We start from the raw sequence: 20,413 nt of genomic DNA, 5'->3' as shown, positions 1-20,413 counted from the left end.
ATGGACGCCACCGATTACCAGACTCGAGGTGAGTGCTAACTAATTGCATGTGGAATTGGTAATTGCTCAAGATGTGGTTGGTAGCTTCAGATACAATTCAATTGAAGACTCACCTCTTGAGAACTGCTTGCTGAGATAATGTGTTGATATTCCCCCTCACCTGCGATTTGCACGGTTGGCTACGCACGGTGCGAAATAAGTTCAATATACATACGAGGGGCTGCCTTGGCAGTGGTGGTAAAATACTGGCTCAAACGAATCCTGACAGCTGGAGTCACGTTGAGAATAAAAATAAAACTTTGTAACGAATGTTAAACATTTTAGGCGTTTTTTTCTTGACATCATATTCATGCGCATCGCCCCGTAGCTTGTACAGCGTCATGATATCCATGCAGTCGCTCTAAGATGCGCTATGAATTGAAAATATTGCAGTGTAAAATAAAGTGTATCAAACAAATGTCGTTTGCGGGTGATTCATGAGTACATGCACACACTGACGGTAAGCTAACGCTTAAGCCACGATCCACTTTGTAGGAAAGTGTTTAATTATTAGAAATAATTAGTTGATATGTTATAGTTTTTTTCGTATTATTTTGGTGCTCTTTCCCTGCACATTGTGGACATTTCAACATTCTCAATACATTTCATTTAATGTATTAGGCATAGCCCTATGAGCCATGCGGCTCTTGAATCGGGTGCAACCGCAACAAACAAAAACATGAACAAGAAACATCTTAAAGTGACTACGCGCAACAGAAAAATTCAGGAAAAAACCGCAAAGTCTTCCAGAAAAAGCACCGTACATCAACGCTGTGTGCAAAAATCTCAGTGGGATACAAGTCAAACAATAACAACCATAAGACAATTTAGATTAAATCAGTCTAACTCTGTGTACTACAACAAACAAATATGGCTAAACCAAAACTTTTCGAAATCACCAAGATAAATCTTCTTGTTTCTTTCGGTAAAGTCACGTAGAAGGGAAGTAATAAAATAATAAAAATAAAACATAATAAAACAATTCTCACGACGTTTCGGCTACAACGCAAGCAGCCGTCTTCAGGTGAAGAATGAGACACTACCAAACTAGGAGCTTATATATAAGCTGCATTGGGGGTTGAAGAGCGCCTTAACAAAAAGAATGTGCATGTGAAGAGGAATTTAGCATATTCATGGAAAATGCGTAGGCGTTGGGCGGGGGGGTGTCAAAGTCATATTATGCCCATGCATTATGCAGGATCAGCAGCAACCAAGGGGGGTGCAGGGATTAGCAGTAACAAAGGAAAGGAATGTTAATGATATGTAGCTGCAGTTACTCAACAACCACGTAGAAAACTAAAGTATAAACTACATAAAAAACTAAAGTATAAACTGCATCGCACCATCAGTATACTTACTATACTCTATAATAAGCTGAGTTACTAACAGCAAGTAATACATTACAATTCTACCTCGTAAAAATTCTATAATATGCTTCCATCTAAACCTTATTCTCTTATATCACACGAGCATATACCGTACTATATACTGCCATAGATAAACCCAACATTAAATTATATACTGTATTGCTGTAAACCAACCTATATCTTATACATTTAATATAACACTATGTATTATTCTACACACCCTAATGTGTATCGAAATGGTTTATTACGTCCTTCCAATGATTGCTGAGCCAGAATCCATCTTCTCGGTTAAAATTGTCTCTGTGTTTGTATATGTGGATCGCCTCATGAACGAAAGAAACAAGAAGATGAATCCCTGCAGTCACGAAAGCTTTAAATCACCAAGATAAAGCTATAAAAACAATGTAAGTGATCATAGGAACTGTGATTCAAATTTAACAATAAACGATATCCATAACATGCACGACCAAACTTTGCAGCCATAGCTGGCTGCATGAGTCACTCCATAATACAATTGCTAACACAATGTAGATTTGTAATGCCAAAGTCTAAATGCAAACACATTCGCTATACGCTGTACAATGGAAGATGTTGAACACACACCCAGATACTGTAATTTGGCTAAAAGTGTATTTTGCAAATATATTGGAGAGCGGAGGAATGAGGCATAGAATGTCCTTGGGAAAAATCTGATAAAATGAAAGCATTGTAAATATATTTAGGCATCGGGTAGAATACTGCCACTCTGAAAGCGCACAATTTCCTTACATGTCGAATGCCAAGTCGGGTGAATCCTGATTAGTTCTTGAATGGGAGACTGCCCGAGGATATACCACGTGTTGTAGAGTTGAGAATTCGAGGTAACCAGGTGGCGGAAAGGCAACAGTGGCTTCTCTAATCCATCTGTACGGAGCTTTGATCGTTAACTAATCATATGCGTGCAGGGGTTTTCCCTGAGCCACTCTGGCTATCTCCCAAAAGAAGCCAAACGGATTTAGGCAAATATCCCCAATGCAGCAGGACCCTCCCGTAAATACGAGGAAATAGAGGGGGGTATAATTATATATTTTAAATGTTGTTGGTTAATACAGGTGAAACCCTCATTGACGCTGGCTCTTTATTTTAAAGGATGATCAGCGAAACAGTTAATGTAAACTTAAACGGGCAAAAGGGTTTTTGTTTAACCTGCCCAAACGTTTAACATTTACTCCATGAATTCGTGGGCTTGCGGGGGATCGATACATCCCAAAAGTTCAACCAGAGTTTGCCTCGTTTCACCGTCGCAACGCTTCACCCAACGTTCCACTCACCTTGCCTCACCTCGTGCAACCGACTCGTCCCTATCTGCTGTATGCATCATCGTCATTTACTGCTGTTGTATTGGCGTTAGCGCGTTGGGCATATGATTATTAACACCTATGTTTTAAAGACAACCGAAGTAGTCCCTGATACCATAGTAGAGTCAACGACGTTGTGTTGTTATTTTTTTTGTAGTCAATAATAATCCACTGCTGGATGAAGACACCTTCTTAAGTCAGCAATGCGCTTTACGCGCGCGTGTAGAGCACCCTCGTTGGGCAGTTCGTGGCTTCGAGGTTGAGGACGCAACGACGTCCAACGCGGCTTTTTCTTTCTGAGGTCACAACGCACGCAGGTGAATTCATTGAGAAACTAGAAATCGCGGACAAAGGGCTCAAAATTCACCATCAGCGCGTTCTTTAGCAGGCGGGCGCATGGACAGCCCACCACGCAGCTTCCCAGGAGAACCGGTCTGGTGGGAGGCGAGGACTGGTGCAGCATTGTCACCAGACGCTGCCTCTGTGGTCCAATTGTTAATTGAAAATCCACCCGCACACATCATCTTACCTGCGACAGGAAACCCAGAGGTCACCCCGTGGTGCCCTTATAAAACTCAACGTTTAACCTACTCACGCCGGCTTGTGCCCGCCCTCACAGTCGGGCATATTTGCGGAATACACCACGCCGCCGTTGACCCTGGCCAATGACCGAGCAACCCAACGTTCCTACCAGCTCCCTCCGCAGGAATGTGTTCTCCGCAACACTTCACCAGTTCTCTCAATGGTTGCAGGGACGTTTCCAGATGAACAGGCGCTTTAGCAAAACACAGGAAGCACAGATAATTTACACTCATAGATGCGGTCTTCATACTGTACGACCTGGACGTGGAAGCTGACGCGTGGCCTTCCTGCCTCCTTTGGGCCGGAAGCTGCATCGCCACCTTCCTGGATGGGCCTTGTTTCTGATGATCTTTGTATGTAGAACTTCTTTAGCACCATATGTAGCCAAACGTGCTAATCCGAGGTGCCCAATTTGTCATCTCACTCTCGCTGTTTACGAAAACAAGTCAACAAACATCGTCTTAGGGGCCGTTCATAAATTACTTCACGCGATTTTGGACGATTTTTGACCACCCCCCCCTCGTCACACGGCGTTACAAAAAGTCAGACCCCCCCTCAAATATGACGTCACAAAGCTCTGCCCCCCCAAATCCATATTTCCATTTTGAAAATAAAACATGCTTCAAATCACTTTAAACTATTGTCATTGTAGTGCGTATTTAATGTGGCGCAGCACTCTGATGTTGTAGGAGAAAACATTTATTAAAAAGTCTTTAATTAAGTAGAACGTGTTGTCTATATTTAAAGTTGCGCATTTTTATGTGACGTCACATCTCTCACCCTCCCCCCTCGTTACACATCGTCACAAATGTCTGACCCCCCCCCCCCCCAGGTTGCTGACGTCATTTATGGACGGCCCCTTAACAATCGTACGGTTTCAGTCACTTATTTCAGGTACACGGAATAGGCAACTGACTTCAATGTCTGTCATTCATAATTTTATTTTAGGGTCGGATCACTTGAGTAAAGTGCCACAATGTGTGTCGTGCACTCTCCAACCGACACAGACAAATACATCACGTCACGTGAACAAACGTGGCAGTGTATTATTGCTTCAGCAACAATAATAAAGGAACATCAAATATCAAATACTCACAAACAAAATAAACTTGTTTCTAACGAGCAGACACATGAGAATGCCTCGTGGCGACATAAGATAAGAAAGGGTGGTTTTATCACACGGCAGACTGCTTACCATTTCACTGCACTGGCTGGATACTGCTGATTAATAATATGTTGTGAATGCTGAAGCTGTTAATACACGTATGTTATTAGTGCTGATGACGTTTTAATAGATGATTACAAATGACATTGTTTGGAAATGTCGATTTAAAGCTTTCGTGACTGCAGGGAACCAAGAAGATTGTTTGGAAAATTATCTTTTTATTTTTTGCCCGAAGTGGGGGCGCATAATATAATGATAACAATGCTCTTCATTAAGGTAGGTTAATTTTTTCTCAATACTCAGTTTTTCAGTTTGGCCACGCATTGGGATGTTTGGCCAAATTCATTAACTGAGCGTTAATGAATTTGGGGGTGACGCTCAAGGCTCCGCAAAGACTCACGAGGGGGTGACGCTCAAGGCTCCGCAAAGACTCAATAATAAATTGCTGTGAGGTGGCCATCGCCTAGTGGAACAGGCAGGTGATCTCCTGGTCACCTGCTTGGCTTCCCATAATTGATGAGGTTGAGCACATTGAGGGTATGTATGTGTATGTTGAATTTATTTCGCTCCATATGTAGCCAAACGTGCTAATCGGAGATACGGGAAAGGGTGGTTTGATCATAGTTGGAACCACCCACTCTTTATCCCACCTGTCACTGACGGTGCCGCGCAGGTAAGGAGCTGGTGGACTACATCACCGCGTACCTGCTTGGAGTACGTGAGCGGTCCCGTGAACCCCTCCGTGCGGCCCGGCTACCTGCGTCCCCTGCTGCCCGCCGGCCCCCCGCAGCAAGGAGAGCCCTGGGAGAGAATCTTTAAGGACGTGGAGCGGCTCATCATGCCTGGGGTAACATGGCCAGCCACAGAAACACGGATAAGACAGACGTAGGAATAGAGGGAAATATTAGAATTGAGAGCGCTCACCATTGAATAGCTTTGGGGGGGGGGGGGTCAAAGATTCAGTATCGGGTCAAGGCCATGGCTCAGCTCAGGTATTTCGCTCGTCGGTACAACGTGGGGAGGGAAATGCACACACTTATATTGTTGTACTGTATCATGCTCCAAAATCTACGCTTCCTGCACTCTCACCATCAGAAGGGTCCTGCATTGGGAGGGTTTTGAGTGGTTTGTATTTGAATGCAGGGAATGTAAATAGAAACAAATCAAAATATTTCGGCGCCAACCTGTCGGTGTTTATGTTTAATCTTTATCTAAACCCCTTTGTAACTTTGTCACCTTACGTAGCTGTGCATGTAGTTCGATTATAATAGAACTTCCCTAAAGTACCACAAACACATTTTTTCCCATGTGATGCACATATTCCGTTTTTTTTCTATGAAGCACCGTGAAACGTTATATAAATCTAAATAGTATTCCATTGTAGTGAATTGCATATACAAAGCTTGTGCCGTAACGCGAACAGATCACAATTGGAAGGTGTCAAGTTCAAATCCTGGTTGGGGGGATTGACTCAGTTCCCCATCCCTCCAGGGTCGATAACATAAATATAACTCTTTGAGGAAGTTAACAGTGGTGGTCTTATGGATAGACTCATAAGATCACTCCCACGTTGTTGACTTCACTACTCCCACTGATGTGCTGTGCCCACAGATCGTGCACTGGCAGAGCCCACACATGCACGGGTATTACCCGGCACTCAACTCGTACCCCTCGCTCTTGGGAGACATGCTCGCCAATGCGATCAACTCCATCGGCTTCACATGGGTACGTGCCAATATTCTTGTGGTTTCTGCACGCTGCCGTTTGCTTCTATCTGGAACGTCACGGTATAGCACTACCGAGTGGCGCTGTTTTATAAGACCACGCCTTGCTGATAAGACCAGGGAAAACCAATCCCTTATTAACCGTTTTCAATTAATGGCTATGGTTTACAAGCCCAGTGATGATGAGGACCTGTACCTGGGCTGACATTCCCAGTGTGAAAATGTATACATGCAACACAGCTCCTTACGTGAATGCCGGTCTTAATAGGTGCGTACCTACTGCACTTTCCCCATCATTCTATATGGTCAAACTGGATGATCTGTGTGTGTCTGCCAGAGCAGTGCATGCGTGCGTGCATGTTTGCAGTGTGTGTGGATGAGTATGTGGGGTGGCGAGCGGTAGTGTAGTGGTGTTGCCTACCCACCCCCTTCGTGTGCCGTGCCGGCCTTCATAGGTGTTCGCTAACAGTACTTACTCCTGCAACCTGTTCAGGCTATACAGGAGATCGTTGTCTTTGTCTTGCATGTGTGTAGTGATGCACACCAATAGCATTTTGATGTTAAACTCAAGACTGTGCCTCACCTGGTTTAACTTGTTTAACTAAAATAAGTACCTGGTGTGGTCAACACCAGTGACAGGGAAATCATGTAGGTGACCGGGCATGTGTGGTTCTGACCAAGCCAGTTCGCCCAAACAATAGCACGTGTGTGTCCACTGTTGAGATGGAGCGATGACATCAGCTCACATGTGCATGCTGGATGGGGCGCAATCGATATCTCATGGCTGGTGTTGGGGACGTGTGACCCGAGTCAGGCGTCAAGCCCGGCTAGCACAGAGCTGGAATTGGTGATGACGGACTGGCTGGCGACCATGCTGTCCCTACCCGACACCTTCCGGCACGACCACCCAGAGGGACGCGGTGGCGGAGTCATGCAGGTGCTTCATCTACATCGCCATCGTCCACCACACCACCATGATATTCATCATCACCGTAATCATGAAGATTTTTAATTTACAACTTTTTTAAAAATACTGGATGGGTCAATAAGGACGTTTCAATAATGAGTGGGCATGTCTAGATCATATAAGAGAAGGGTTGTTTAACACAAGCGTATTACAGAACGGTTTATAATTCTAAATAATGTCTCACTTTTAATCTGAATTCTTTGCCTCTCACGCCACGAGTCACAGCTGGTATCAGAACCTGGACTTGTCCTTACGGTATTTAAAACAGCGCAAAATAATATGGGTACTTGGTGAAGCACACAAACATCAGCCACCCCTTAATGCTGACTAAACCACCACACATATGATCTTCTTGTCTAAATCGTTTTTTGTGAACTGTTATTCACTAACAGCATTTGCCAACTCAGCCTAAAACTAGTCAATGGCATTTAATGGTAAACATCGGAAATAAGGCGACAAAGGCGGAAAGGCATGGTACTTGCAATGTCACCCCCCCACCACCCCTTTGCACTCTGCTGGGTAAAGACTGTGTTTCATAACAGCAGGTTTTATTAAGCCATAAAAGCCTCACTGAGTATGAAGACTTTTTCTAAGGAGGGTCTTGCATTCTAAATGCTTGGTCAATTCCTTTCATGTTTGGCTTGTAGGAGAAAACCGGAGTGGGTGCATAAAAAAAGTGCCACTCATGCTCCGCACAAGTAGATTCACAAATGGATAGTTTTTTGCCATTTCCCTGCCACCTCACAGTCCAAGCTTAGAAGACCTGGATTTACCAGGAAGTCTCCCATGCAAGCACTAACCAGGGTCAGCCGTGCTTAGCATCTGAGATCTGACAAAATAAAGGACATTTTGGGGGCTTTGATTACACTTGTGAAATACTTGCAACACTCCCTCTTGTACTACGTTAGGTTAATTAGCTGCAGTCTTCTGTGAGGCTGCAGAGTGTGTGTGCGCCCCACAGTCCGAGCGGTAGTGCAGCGGTTATCACACTGCCCTACGAACCTGGCGACCCAGTCTCGCTTCACGGGTACCACAGTGACGATTATCTGAACGGGTCCTGGGCGTCCGCAAGGTCGACTCAGCCTCAAATTAGTATCCGGTGCAGTGTGCAATCATCGCCACTCGGGATACAAAGGTGGCCACCCACCCCATCGTGTACTGTGACGGCCTTCATAGGTGCTCGCTAACGGCATCTTTTTCTCTGCGTCCCACAGACCACGGTGAGCGAATCCAACCTGCTGGCGCTGCTGGCAGCACGGACGCGCGCTCTTGCCCGCCTGCGCGGGGACGCGCGCGTGGACGTGGGACAGGACGCGCTCCTCAACGCGCGCCTCGTGGCGTACACCTCCGACCAGGTGCGCGCCTCCGCCTGGATAATAACTCGCCCTCTAACACGCACCGAGTCTTCTTGGAGCACCCCCCTAGAGGACCAGTATTACCCAGGGGTGCTATGGTTGTGAATATCAGATGGTGCGCTCACAGATCAACATTGCAGTCGTTATCAAGAGGAAAACTACTGTTGGTATGTTTTCTTCCTGGAAAGCTATATGGCCAGACATGCTGAATAATATATTTTTTGTAAATAATAAACCTTAAATTAATATTTTGAATGATGAATAAATTTTTTGGTGGGTCAACCAGGCACGTTGATTTAATGAAGAGCTATGGCTATCTTTTTGGTTCTTTCGGTAAAGTCACGTAGAAGGGAAGTAATAAAATAATAAAAATAAAACATAATAAAATTATTCTCACGACGTTTCGGCCACAACGCAAGCAGCCGTCCTCAGGTGAAAACCAGGTCCGTCGAGGCGACAGAGTCTGAATGAAACAGCACACCAGCTTGGAGCATATATATAAGCTGGGCGCCTTGACAAAGGAATTTGCATATCAAGAGGAATTTAGCATATTTATGGGAAATGCAGGAATGTGATTAGTACTACACATGCATGTGCATTATGCAGGATTAACAGCATCAAAGGGAGCTGCAGTTGCTGCTGCTGCTGCAGTTGCTGCTGCTGCTGCAGTTGCTGCTGCTGCTGCAGTTTCTGCTGCTGCTGCAGTTTCTGCTGCTGCTGCAGTTTCTGCTGCTGCTGCTGCAGTTGCTGCTGCTGCTGCAGTTGCTGCTGCTGCAGTTGCTGCTGCTGCTGCAGTTGCTGCTGCTGCAGTTGATGCCTTATCCATTTTAATATAACACTATGTATTATTCTACCCACCCTAATGTGTATCACACTGCTATATATTTACTATACAATTACGACACCATACATTACTCTGCACACTGCACCATGCCAGTGAGTGGAACGCGGTCTGAAAGTCACCGTAAACGTGAACACAATCAGTTAAGATCCGAAATGGTTTATTACGTCCTTCCAATGATTGCTAAGCCAGAATCCATCTTCTCGGTTGAAATTGTCTCTGTGTTTGTATATGTGGATCGCCTCATGAACGAATCTCTCATGATAGCCAGATGGCTTGCAGAGAACCTCTGTCTTGGAGAAGTCAATGTCATGTGAGCCCACTGAATTGTAACAGTGATCTGCCACGGCTGAGGTGTTTGTCCTACCGTGTTTCAGGTCTGCTTTATGTTCACGGATGCGGTCCGAGACATGTCGTTTGGTTTCTCCAATGTAACTGCTACCACAGAGGCAACTTACTTTGTAGACGCCAGGGTACTGTATGTCTGGAACCACATCTTTTACAGACGGGACCAGATCACGGATTTTATGTACTGTGTTGAATTGGACCTGGATCTTGTGTTTAATCAGGATTTTGGAGATCTTTTTTGTGACCCCAGCAATGTAGGGTAAGGTGATGGTCTTGAAAGGCTCCTCAACAGGATCCTTCTTGATGGTTGGAGTGATGGCCTTGCGGATTGTGTAGTCGGAGTAACCATTAGCCTTAAGAGCTTGGCGTACGTGTTTGAGTTCACTGCCAATGTGTTCCTGGTCGGAAATGCATTGGGCTCTATGGTATAGAGTCTTGATGGGGGAATTCTTCTGGGATGGATGGTGGTGGGAATCCGGTTTTAGGTAAGCATCTGTATGGGTGGCTTTCCTGTAGACAGAGTGGCTCATTGAACCATCAGGTCTCCTTTTAATTAACTATGGCTAATCAAACTTTTAAGATACAATTTTATAATAAATTATATCAGAAATTATTCAGCGATTCATAATATAATTAGTCGAATTTCACTTGTATTCATTATAGATAACAAATTAATTACATTAATTCCATTACAAACGTATCTTCATCAGCCATAATTTATCTACTGCTGGATGAAGCCTTCCTCAGCCATCGCCATTACCATGTTCCTGTAAAAAGTCGTTTATCTCCTGCACACACGCGGATTAAATTGAAAAACTTAAGTCAACATAAAATACACAAATTGCATATGTATGAACGTATCTTGTGCTTAATCACGCATCCACCAGGCTCACTCGTCGGTGCTGAAGGCGAGCCTCGTCTCGCTGGTGAGGCTGCGCTCGCTGCCCACGGACTTGGAGTTTTCGCTACGCGGGGAGACGCTCCAACGCGCCGTGGATGAGGACCGAGCACAGGGTCTCGTCCCGTTCTTCGTGAGTCGCTACTTCGAGACCATGTCTTCAAGGACAATTACACGCTGACCGGGCACACCTGATCTACCTGTATCGTGACAACTGCACGTGCGACTGATTTTGAAGTCGAGGAGGCACCTCCGATTAGCACTGTTGGCTACGTATGGTGCAAAATAAGTTTTACATACATATATAGCCATAGGGAGCCTATGTTATGTTGGCAAGATGGTTCATAAAGAAACCCAACGTTTAGCTTGCACCTCACCACCCTCCAAAATGTTTGAATGGACAGCAGCTGTCACTCCTGCTGGATGATTGTTTCCACGCCTGTGTGTGTGACTACAATCTTGTCTTTATCCTCAGATGACCATTCAGACAGTGGCCTAGCTATCGAACGTGCAGGTGGTGCAACTGCATCGGGACGCCTGGGCCAGAAGGGCTGAGGCACTGAGTTACGAATAGGGAATGTACATTGGACAGGGAGCCCTATTTAATTCCTTGTACTAGGACTCATGCCAACCGCGATACACTACTACATTTAGGAATCAGTGTATCTCGAGTGGCTGTTTCCTGTTCATCGTCTTGAATGATCACATTGGCAATGGGGCGGCAGAGGCGGAAAGGCATGGTGCTTGCAACACCATGCCCCGTGACATGGTCGTTTGAAACTTGACCATGCACAGCTGTTTTTGGAATGTTTTGTTGTTGTTGTTTTTGCTGTAATCAGGTTTTTTATAGTCTACCCGTGTCCCCATCGGACATGAGCATTGAATGCTCAATGGGGGTTACCTGTGCCACAATAAACCTAGCTCGGTGTTGTTGTCTTCTCAGGTGTCTGTGACCCTCGGCACCACGGGCTTGTGCGCCTTCGACAACCTGGCCGAGCTGGGTCCAATTTGTAAGTTCAGTTTAAAGAAGAGAGATATATAAAAGATACGTCTTTAAATAAAGAAAAAAATATTCACATCTGAACCACTACACATTAATGTGCGTGTCCAGCTGGCAGGTTAGGGACCATTTATGTACAGCTCAGAGGTGGGTTGTATTGTGGAATGTTTTGAATATCTGCCATTTGATTTCGTGTGATTTAAAGGAAGCAGTTACAGGCAGTGCCAGATATGGGCATTTACTAGGGGAACTCATATTTGTAGTTCCCAGCCTACCCCAACAACAACAACCGCTATTCGCCACTAAGTGGCGGTGATGTCACCACGATGCTTGTGCCAGGCTATGTGCACGTTGAGGCCACGTGAAGTGTCGAACGCCCGCTGGCATGAGGTCACGGGGCAGACCTAGATGCCAAGGGACGACTGACTGAGATGACTGGCTGATGTACCACCAGTGCCCCTACTGTGCCAACTTGCTGTGCTTTAGCCACCCGGCGCTCCACTCGTTGTTGTGAGCGTCGCTCCTCCGCCCTCTGTTGTTGTTGGAGGGCGACTACCTCCAACTGCCCAGTAGCGTCCTTCACGAGCCTCCTCCACAGAGGCCGATCTTGACAGCACTGGTACCAGTCATCGGCAAGTCCACTCAGCTCCACATCCTCCTGTACCACATCACTCCATCCCTTCTCCAGCCCGTACCGCGCCCATTAAGCCACTTCGATCCGGCCAAACAAAAGCTGTTTAGGCATGTGGTGGCTGGGCATGCGGACTACATGACCCAGCCAACGCAGCCTTGCCTGCCGGAGGAGTTCACCGATGGACTTTGTCCAGATCTTTCAAGGATTTGTGAGCTCCTCACACAATTCAGCCTGGTTTAACCCAGGATAGATCATAGGCAGGCCAGTCTAAATGCTTCTAACTGACGAAGATGTTCCATTATGGGAGTCCACGACCTGAAGCTTTGTGTGGAGCGACAGACCAGGTAGCTTCCACACAGCGTTACACAACCGATGAAAAGATACTGCCGCTCAACTCATTCGGAGTGAGACCTCTGCTGTCAAACTGGAGCCGGTCATGAGCACACTGCCCAGGTATGGGAAACTCTCCACTCTCTCTCAACAACTGCCTCATCACCAATTGGGAGTTGTGGGGGTGGAGTGTCCGATGGTACAAAATACCCAGGCAGGTGCTTAGTTTTGGTGAGGCTGATGGTAAGGCCCCACCTCTTAGTGGCAAGCTCCAGGTTCAGCAGCAGCGCCTCCAACTCCTCCTCTGAGTGAGCAGCAATTACCAGATCATCGGCATACATAACATGATTGAGCAATAGGGAGCCATCACTTGACCGCACCTGGACATCGATCAGCCTCCCATTGTATCTGTACCCAATGGAAATTCTTCTGGTACAGCTATTGAAGGCTTCACGAACTATGTGGTCAAAATAGATGTTAAATAATGTGGGAGCCAGAGAACATCCCTGTCGCACCCCAAGATGTACAGAGAATGGCTCCGACTCCTGGCCACATAGTTTTACCCGGGCCTGTTCACCATAATGAAGGTCCTTAATGATCGTGAGCAGAGGGTCAGGGACTCCAAAAGCACGATGAATAACCCAGAGCCCAGGCCTACTGATGGTATCATAGGCCTTGACCAAGTCAATAAAGCAGAGATGTAGGTCTTGTTGGAATTCCCTACACCTCTGCTGTAGCAGACGGACAGAAAATATGGCATCTGTGCAGGACCGCCCTTTCCTGAAACCGCATTGGGGCTCCGCAAGCCTCTGCTCAGCGTGCCTAGCAAGACGATGTTTAATAATCCTTGCCAGGACCTTTCCCAGCACACTGAGGAGTGAGATGCCCCTGTAGTTATTACAGTCTGTGCGGTCCCCCTCGTTAAAGAGGGGGGCCACCAGGGTATCCTTCCAATCCTGCGGAACCTGTCCAGTGGTCCAGACTGTTGTTATGATGTCATGTAGGGCAGTCTGTGCACAAACGCCACCCTCCCTCAGCATTTCGCTTGGGAGATCATCTCTGCCCGGTGCCTTTCCTGGTCTCAGACTCCGGATCACCTTCAGTACTTCCTCAACAGATGACACCTCAGGCAGCCGCTCACAGGGGGTGACTTCTTCCAATATTTGAGGCACCGCAGCCTCAGCAGGGTCATCCCCACTTTGTCCCATGTTGTTTTCCAGGCTGAGGGATTTCCCCTTCCCCAGGACCTCACAGAAATGCTCAGCAAATCTGCAAATCTGTACATGTGGGTCAGAGATTGGACCACCGTTCTTTCCCCTAATGATGGCAATAGGTATGGTGCTGCAGGTTACTTTTTTGATGGAGTTAAAGAGCGATTTGTGATCACGGGCCATTGAGGCAGACTCCATCTCCTTAACAACCCGCGACCACCACCCATCCTTGCAGCGCCTCACAGTTCTCCGAACCTCTGAGCGAAGGCTGCGGTAAGCCTCCTCATTCTCCGACGTGGGATGCTGTAGCCGATGAGAGTGGGCCTGTCGCGTTTTCACAGCCAGCCTGAACACCTCCTCTGTCAGCCAGGGTCTCTGGGGAGGTCTGGACCGTGTACCCAAAGCAGCCATTGCAGCTGCATGAGCCACAGTCCTAAATCTCGCCCATTCCCCTCGACATCAGGAGTGGGGGACGATGCCAACCCCAGCTGCAAGCGATGATGAAATTCTCGCTTACAACTTTCATCAGCCAGCTGAGACAATGCCACTATGGGTTTGAATTAGGTCCTGGGTGTACACCCACCACCAGAGTGGAAGAATGGCAGGCGCATCTTACAGATGACAAGTCAATGGTCAGTGGGCAGATCAGCTCCACGGTAGGTCCTGGTGTCAGGGACATGGGCCCGCATCTGCTGTTCCATCACTATGTAGTCCAGCAGATGTTCTTGCTTAGACCCGGCATGCATCTATGATGTTGTGTGGATGCGCCGATGCCGGAACAGCGTGTTGGTAATTATAAGCCCATGGGCTGCACAAAAATCGAGCAGCCTCCTGCCGTTGTTATTGAGATGATCTGGCCCATGCCTTCCAATCACTCCAGACGAGGTGCCAGCATCATGACCAACTTGAGCATTGAAGTTACCCAACAAGATGACTCTATCCCAAGTGGCCACTTTAGCCAGCACCTGTGACAGGTCATAGAAGGCATCTGACTCATTGGCCTTGCCTCCATCCCTCCACGGATGTTCGTCTTCGGTGGGGGCATAAGTAACCACGACCACCACTCCTCACCTCTGGTTGATGGGAAGGCGAGCCCAAAGTAGCCTGGGCTTACAGATTCCCACAACTCACCGCCATGCTCCTACACCCCCTTCATTCTTTTGTTCAGAAGAATATTCACTCCCTGTTGTTTGGCACCCCTCATGGTGGCAGGAGCCAGAGCCGGTCCACTGGACCTCCTGAATACCACAGAGATCCAGGCGGTACTGGTCCAGCTCCCGACAGAGGAGTGGCAGCCTCTCCTCCGCAGTGAGCGTTCGGACATTCCACGTGGCCATCCGCAGTGGTTTTTTGTTGTTTCTGGAGGAGCCCTGAGGGTAAGGATTCAGTCTCCTGGCTCCGCCAAATGGGGTTTGGCCAGGAGACGACATAGATGACTGTCCCCCCAGGGCCTCCGGCACAAGCTTATTAATGACATTTTTCAGTCGTGGTTTGTTGGTAATTAATTGAAGGTGGAGGGGATCCCAGCCCCTCGCACCCGTCCAGAGCCCCCATTTGGCCGCTGTGGTGGTTACAAACTTCATGAGGGGAATGGCCAATCTAAATAGGCCCTCCCCCACGGCACTGCCCACCACAACGTTGCCGTCCGGCACCAACGAGGAGGTAGCCAACCTACCCCACCTATATCAGGACATACACATCCAGGCCCAGAGTATAATTGTGCCAAACCACGCCCCCCATCCCTCCCCGGCTCAATCTGGACCATACCGTGCCACCAAACCAAGACTTGTGGATTGCAGGTTTCCCTCACTTCATGCGGTAGTAGATGCGTTCCAAAAAAAGGGTGCACAAAACAAACCACGTAGCACGGACCGCACAGTCATCCAACCTGAGGAGACAACTGCCTGCCAAGTCGCACATACAGTACAGGGTGTTTCAAAAAGATGAATTGTACACACACAATATTGTCCCACATCCAACTGCATATCAGCATATGAGTTAATTCAAACCGCATATCGCGAATTTTGGGTAGAAATATGTTAGTCGTGCACAAACCAAACCTGTATAAAGCAAGAAAAACGTGTCTTTAAATGATTCTCCTGTATCCCAGCTCTACACACAATTGGTGGTTATTGGTATCCAGAAGTTCTGCTGCGATGTGCACACCCGGCCTGAGAGAACGTGCGGCTTTCCATGATTATGATGTGGCAGGCCGCCAGGAAGGGCTGTGGCTGCACGTGGACGCGGCGTACGCGGGCACTGCCTTCCTGTGCCCCGAGCTGCGTGACCCCCTGCGTGGGGTCGAGTTCGCCGACTCGTTCGTGGTCAACCCATCCAAGTGGATGATGGTCAACTTGGACAGCGCCGTCTTCTGGTGAGGCAGTCTCACTCACTCTGCCCTCAGTGCTTCCCATTCCACTTGTGTGATTGCCCTTCAGGCGAACCACTGCATCTCCTGCTGACGGGGGCTATCACTCTATAAGTGGTAGGGGTGGTGGTGGCACCATTTTAATTCGGGTATAATTTCACCTGAGTCTGTCAGGCTCAACGAACAAAAAACATAGATTTCAACACCCGACACACCACACCCAGCATATGTCTAACGCTGCAGATATTAGTCACGTGCCACCTACTCGTCTACCAGTGACTCACAAAATGTTAATTTCGCGCTGTGAAGTTAATGCTTGCCCACTGAGCACATGAGTTGGTGCCTCGATGAGGCAGCAACCATTACCATTGAGATCCGTGTTCAACTTTGCTCTTCCAATTAAATGTGTGCATTTTCCAGTCCCCTCCCACACGCACAAAAACGCTTAAGAAATCGGATACACATAAAAACAGAACTTTCCTGGATGAAGTTGTCATGTTACTATTTAAACAACTGTGATCATACTACATATAAACTTAACTTTATTACAGAAATGAGGAAGCTTCACAAACCCAATAAGGGCCACCAACTAAGATCAGTGTTGCACCATTGCATATTTTAGAAAGTAGACCATATGATTTGCCTGTTGCTCAATTGGTGATGGTACTTATAGTAATGATGATGATGATGACCATAATGTTTATGATATGATGGTGAAAAATTAAGTCGAATATGTTGATGAGAGATGAATAGATAAGGTTAATGATCATTGATAAAGTATGAATGATAATAATGATTATGGATAAATGAGGATGTTTATGATAACAGTAATGTTGATTGATTAAAGCCGGATGATGATAATTAGGTCGTTGAACGGTTATGGCAAAATTGCAAATGATGATGAAGATCAATGAAGGATGATGATGATGGTGGTGGTGATGGCAGGGTGGCGGACAAGTTTAGCCTGCAGAAGACGTTCAGCGTGGAGCCTCTGTACCTCCAGCATGCGCACTCCAACTCGGTCACAGATCTCATGGTGTGTGTCCCCCACTCTTCTGACTCTCAATATGCAGTATCTCCGATTCATGGGATGCAAAACAAAAATGGCTTTCTGACACGTGCTAGCAGAAGCCAATTTACCTTATGTGTTTTTTTGAAAGATAAATAACCACACCAATATAAAACACCACCAATTTGGCAGTTTCATCTTCTTGGTTCTTTCGGTAAAGTCACGTAGAAGGGAAGTAATAAAATAATAAAAATAAAACATAATAAAATAATTATCACGACGTTTCGGCCACAACGCAAGCAGCCGTCCTCAGGTGAAGAACAGGTCTGTCAGAAAGACAGAACAGACGCTGTCTTTCTGACAGACCTGTTCTTCACCTGATGACGGCTGCTTGCGTTGTGGCCGAAACGTCGTGATAATTATTTTATTATGTTTTATTTTTATTATTTTATTACTTCCCTTCTACGTGACTTTACCGAAAGAACCAAGAAGATGAATCCCTGCAGTCACGAAAGCTTTAAATCGAAATTTGGCAGTTTGTTCCAATCAAATATCAGCAGATGTGGCCTTACTACTAACAAGTCGATTAGGCATTTAATCGCTAAAGATGTTACTTATTTATTTCACACGGGTAAATTTAGCAGCTAGAAGAGTCACGTGAACCCATTGCATACGATGACAAATACAAACACAGCGATTATTACACACGTGATTTATACATGTATTCCTGAGTTAAAGAATCGATGTTAATTGATACATCGTTTTAAACCACCAATATATATTAATATAATTCATGTTTGTTTGCACCCACAGCGCTGGCAGATCCCACTGAGCTGTCGCTTCCGTGCACTCAAGATCTGGTTCGTCCTTCGATCGTTCGGCGTTGGTGGACTGCAGGAGCATGTGCGCAGAGTGAGGTCACCTTTTGGGGACTTCTGCCTCTTAAGTTTTAGGGTTGCGTAAATTTGATCCAGTGAAGTTATACAATGATGAAGACAATAATGCCCTATGATGATGTTCAAGCTTGTGACAGTGCTGACCGCCATGGTCCCTCTGCTCACAGGGAGTTCAACTCGCAAGATTTTTTGAGAACCTCGTGCGTGAAGATCCACGCTTTGAGGTTCCAGTAAAGAGGCACCTAGGACTTGTGGTTTTCCGTCTTCGGGTGAGCTGGGATGGACGTGTGTGATGTGTGTGTATATTATGGTGTGTCCGATGGGATGTGTACGATGGTGGCTTGATGGTGGCTTGATGGTGTGTAAAACAGACCGTATGGTATGGGTGTGTAACATATGCTCTCTGTGAAATGGTAGGTGATGGCATGTAATGGCGTGTGATGGTTTACGTGCGTGTTGTGCGGTGTGTCTACCTCTTCTCAACAGGGCCCTAACGAGCTGACAAATGAGCTCCTGGTGCAACTCAACGCATCGGGGCAGCTATTCGTGGTGCCAGCCATGGCTGGAGACAAGTTCATCATCCGCTTCACCATCACGTCCCAGTTCACCACCGAGGCGGACCTGCTGCAGGACTGGAGCCTCGTGTCGCAGGCTGCATTAGGCCTGCTACAGGGCCCGACACCAGAGAGTGGTGTGTGGCACAGCGTAACAGACAGATCTTCCTCACCCATGGAGGGCTCCACCTCCCGATCACTGCCATCGTCACCACAGGGAAATGAGGATGAGCAGTCAGACGAGTGCGCTGGTGTGACCGCCATAGACCCATTCGAGCTGGCTATCGGCACGCCGGCAGAGGCCAGCTTCCAGATGCAAGCAATCGTGGTGGAAGCACTGATCAAGGATGATGGAGAATACAGTAATGGGGAGGAGAGGAAGGAGGAGAACGGGCAGGAGTCTGCTTCACTCGAAAATTATAAACTTGGCCACCACGGAGAGGTCACGATCCCTCGTGAAAGAAAGAGGCGACACCAGTTTCACAGCCACCACTGCTCGCCTTCGTGCAGTCTCCCCGGTGTCGCGTGCTTCTACTGCCGCCGCCTTGACAATCGTGAACTGGCACAGCTTTGAGGTCGAGGGCGGGCTTGGTTCATCGGAAAGATGTTGTTGTTGTCGTCGTATATACAAGCAGTGACCAAGTGAGATATAATGAACCAATGATAGCTGATCATTTGACGAGCTTAGTCCTATGTAGGATTTATATGGCAATTATATGGAATATGCATCCGAAAGTAGGTAGGTAGGTGACTTTTATTCACAACCAGGCAAAATAACCCAATCGGGTGGAGCGGTGGCACGGTGATTAGCAACACTGTGCTTGAATCCCGGCCACGCCTCACGTCAGTGGTAAATGATATCTGTCCTCAGCCTCCTCTGGAAGACTTTATCCAACAGTGGATTGTACGTAGAGTTTTGAATTATTAATGTTAAGAGCCCATCGACAATAGAAGTTTTTTTTTTCAAAGTAGACCTGAGTTTACGTATGTCGAACTTATTTTGCACCGTATGTAACCGTTGTATATATGGTGCTAAAAAAAAGTAGCATTAATAAAGTAATACAATTATTGTGAAAATATATGTAAAATTGTGAATGTTAATATAATTAAGTGTAAGTGTAAACAAAGATGTGTGTTAAGTGTAATTACTAATGTGTTAAAAAATAATGAATGATTAAAATGCATGTGTGTGTGATTATGTGGTGCGATTATTATTGGTTGTCTCGTTGTCTAGGGGTATCACTAATCATCATGATATCAATGATACTCACTTGAACATTTACCGATTCTTGCTTGAACAATTGTGTGTAATTATGTCAGGTCTCGGGATTCAGATCTCACCGTAGATTACAGTTTGTCATTACGACAATGATGGACGAGTTTTTAATCGAAGCAACTTTAATATCAACTTACCCTAACATCCAAAAACTCTTATGGAATACCAACAGTGTCCATGCAAATGTACGTACTCATCAATCCGTACTGGATGATCATTAAAGCATCAATGGTTAAATCTCACGATCACGTGATTAAAATAGAATAGGCACCTCAAAATAGAAATTTGGTACAGAATGCGTGCTCATAACATGCATATAAAATAGTTAGAGAGCGTCAACGATCGGATCTCACGATCACGTGATTAAAACATAACGCGACAATACACAATTCCTTTGTTATGGTGTGTGATGGGATTCTTCTTGGCCCACAACCTGTACAAAGTACAGTTAAACATCGTGAGTGAATCTAAAGTCAATGTTCCTCCTCCCGTCTTCTTTCTTCCCGGACAAT

General features: G+C 46.4%; 1 protein-coding gene across 1 annotated transcript; it reads left to right on the top strand.

Annotated features, from left to right (window-relative positions):
* LOC133346349 (histidine decarboxylase-like) lies at positions 1-19,199 on the top strand. The gene is given in 13 exon segments (XM_061557844.1): positions 1-28; positions 5,164-5,219; positions 5,221-5,337; positions 6,102-6,215; positions 7,029-7,151; positions 8,396-8,536; positions 10,613-10,756; positions 11,567-11,633; positions 16,010-16,172; positions 17,112-17,202; positions 17,989-18,087; positions 18,239-18,340; positions 18,558-19,199. Coding segments are annotated over 13 exon segments (1,887 nt in total).
* The last annotated feature ends 1,214 nt before the right edge of the window (positions 19,200-20,413 follow it).

Source organism: Lethenteron reissneri, chromosome 24 (assembly GCF_015708825.2).
Source record: "Lethenteron reissneri isolate LAM-NWPU_2019-01 chromosome 24, ASM1570882v1, whole genome shotgun sequence".
Taxonomy (NCBI): domain Eukaryota; kingdom Metazoa; phylum Chordata; class Hyperoartia; order Petromyzontiformes; family Petromyzontidae; genus Lethenteron; species Lethenteron reissneri.
Note: the sequence above shows the minus strand (reverse complement) of the source record. Positions and strands in the feature narration are given on the sequence as shown.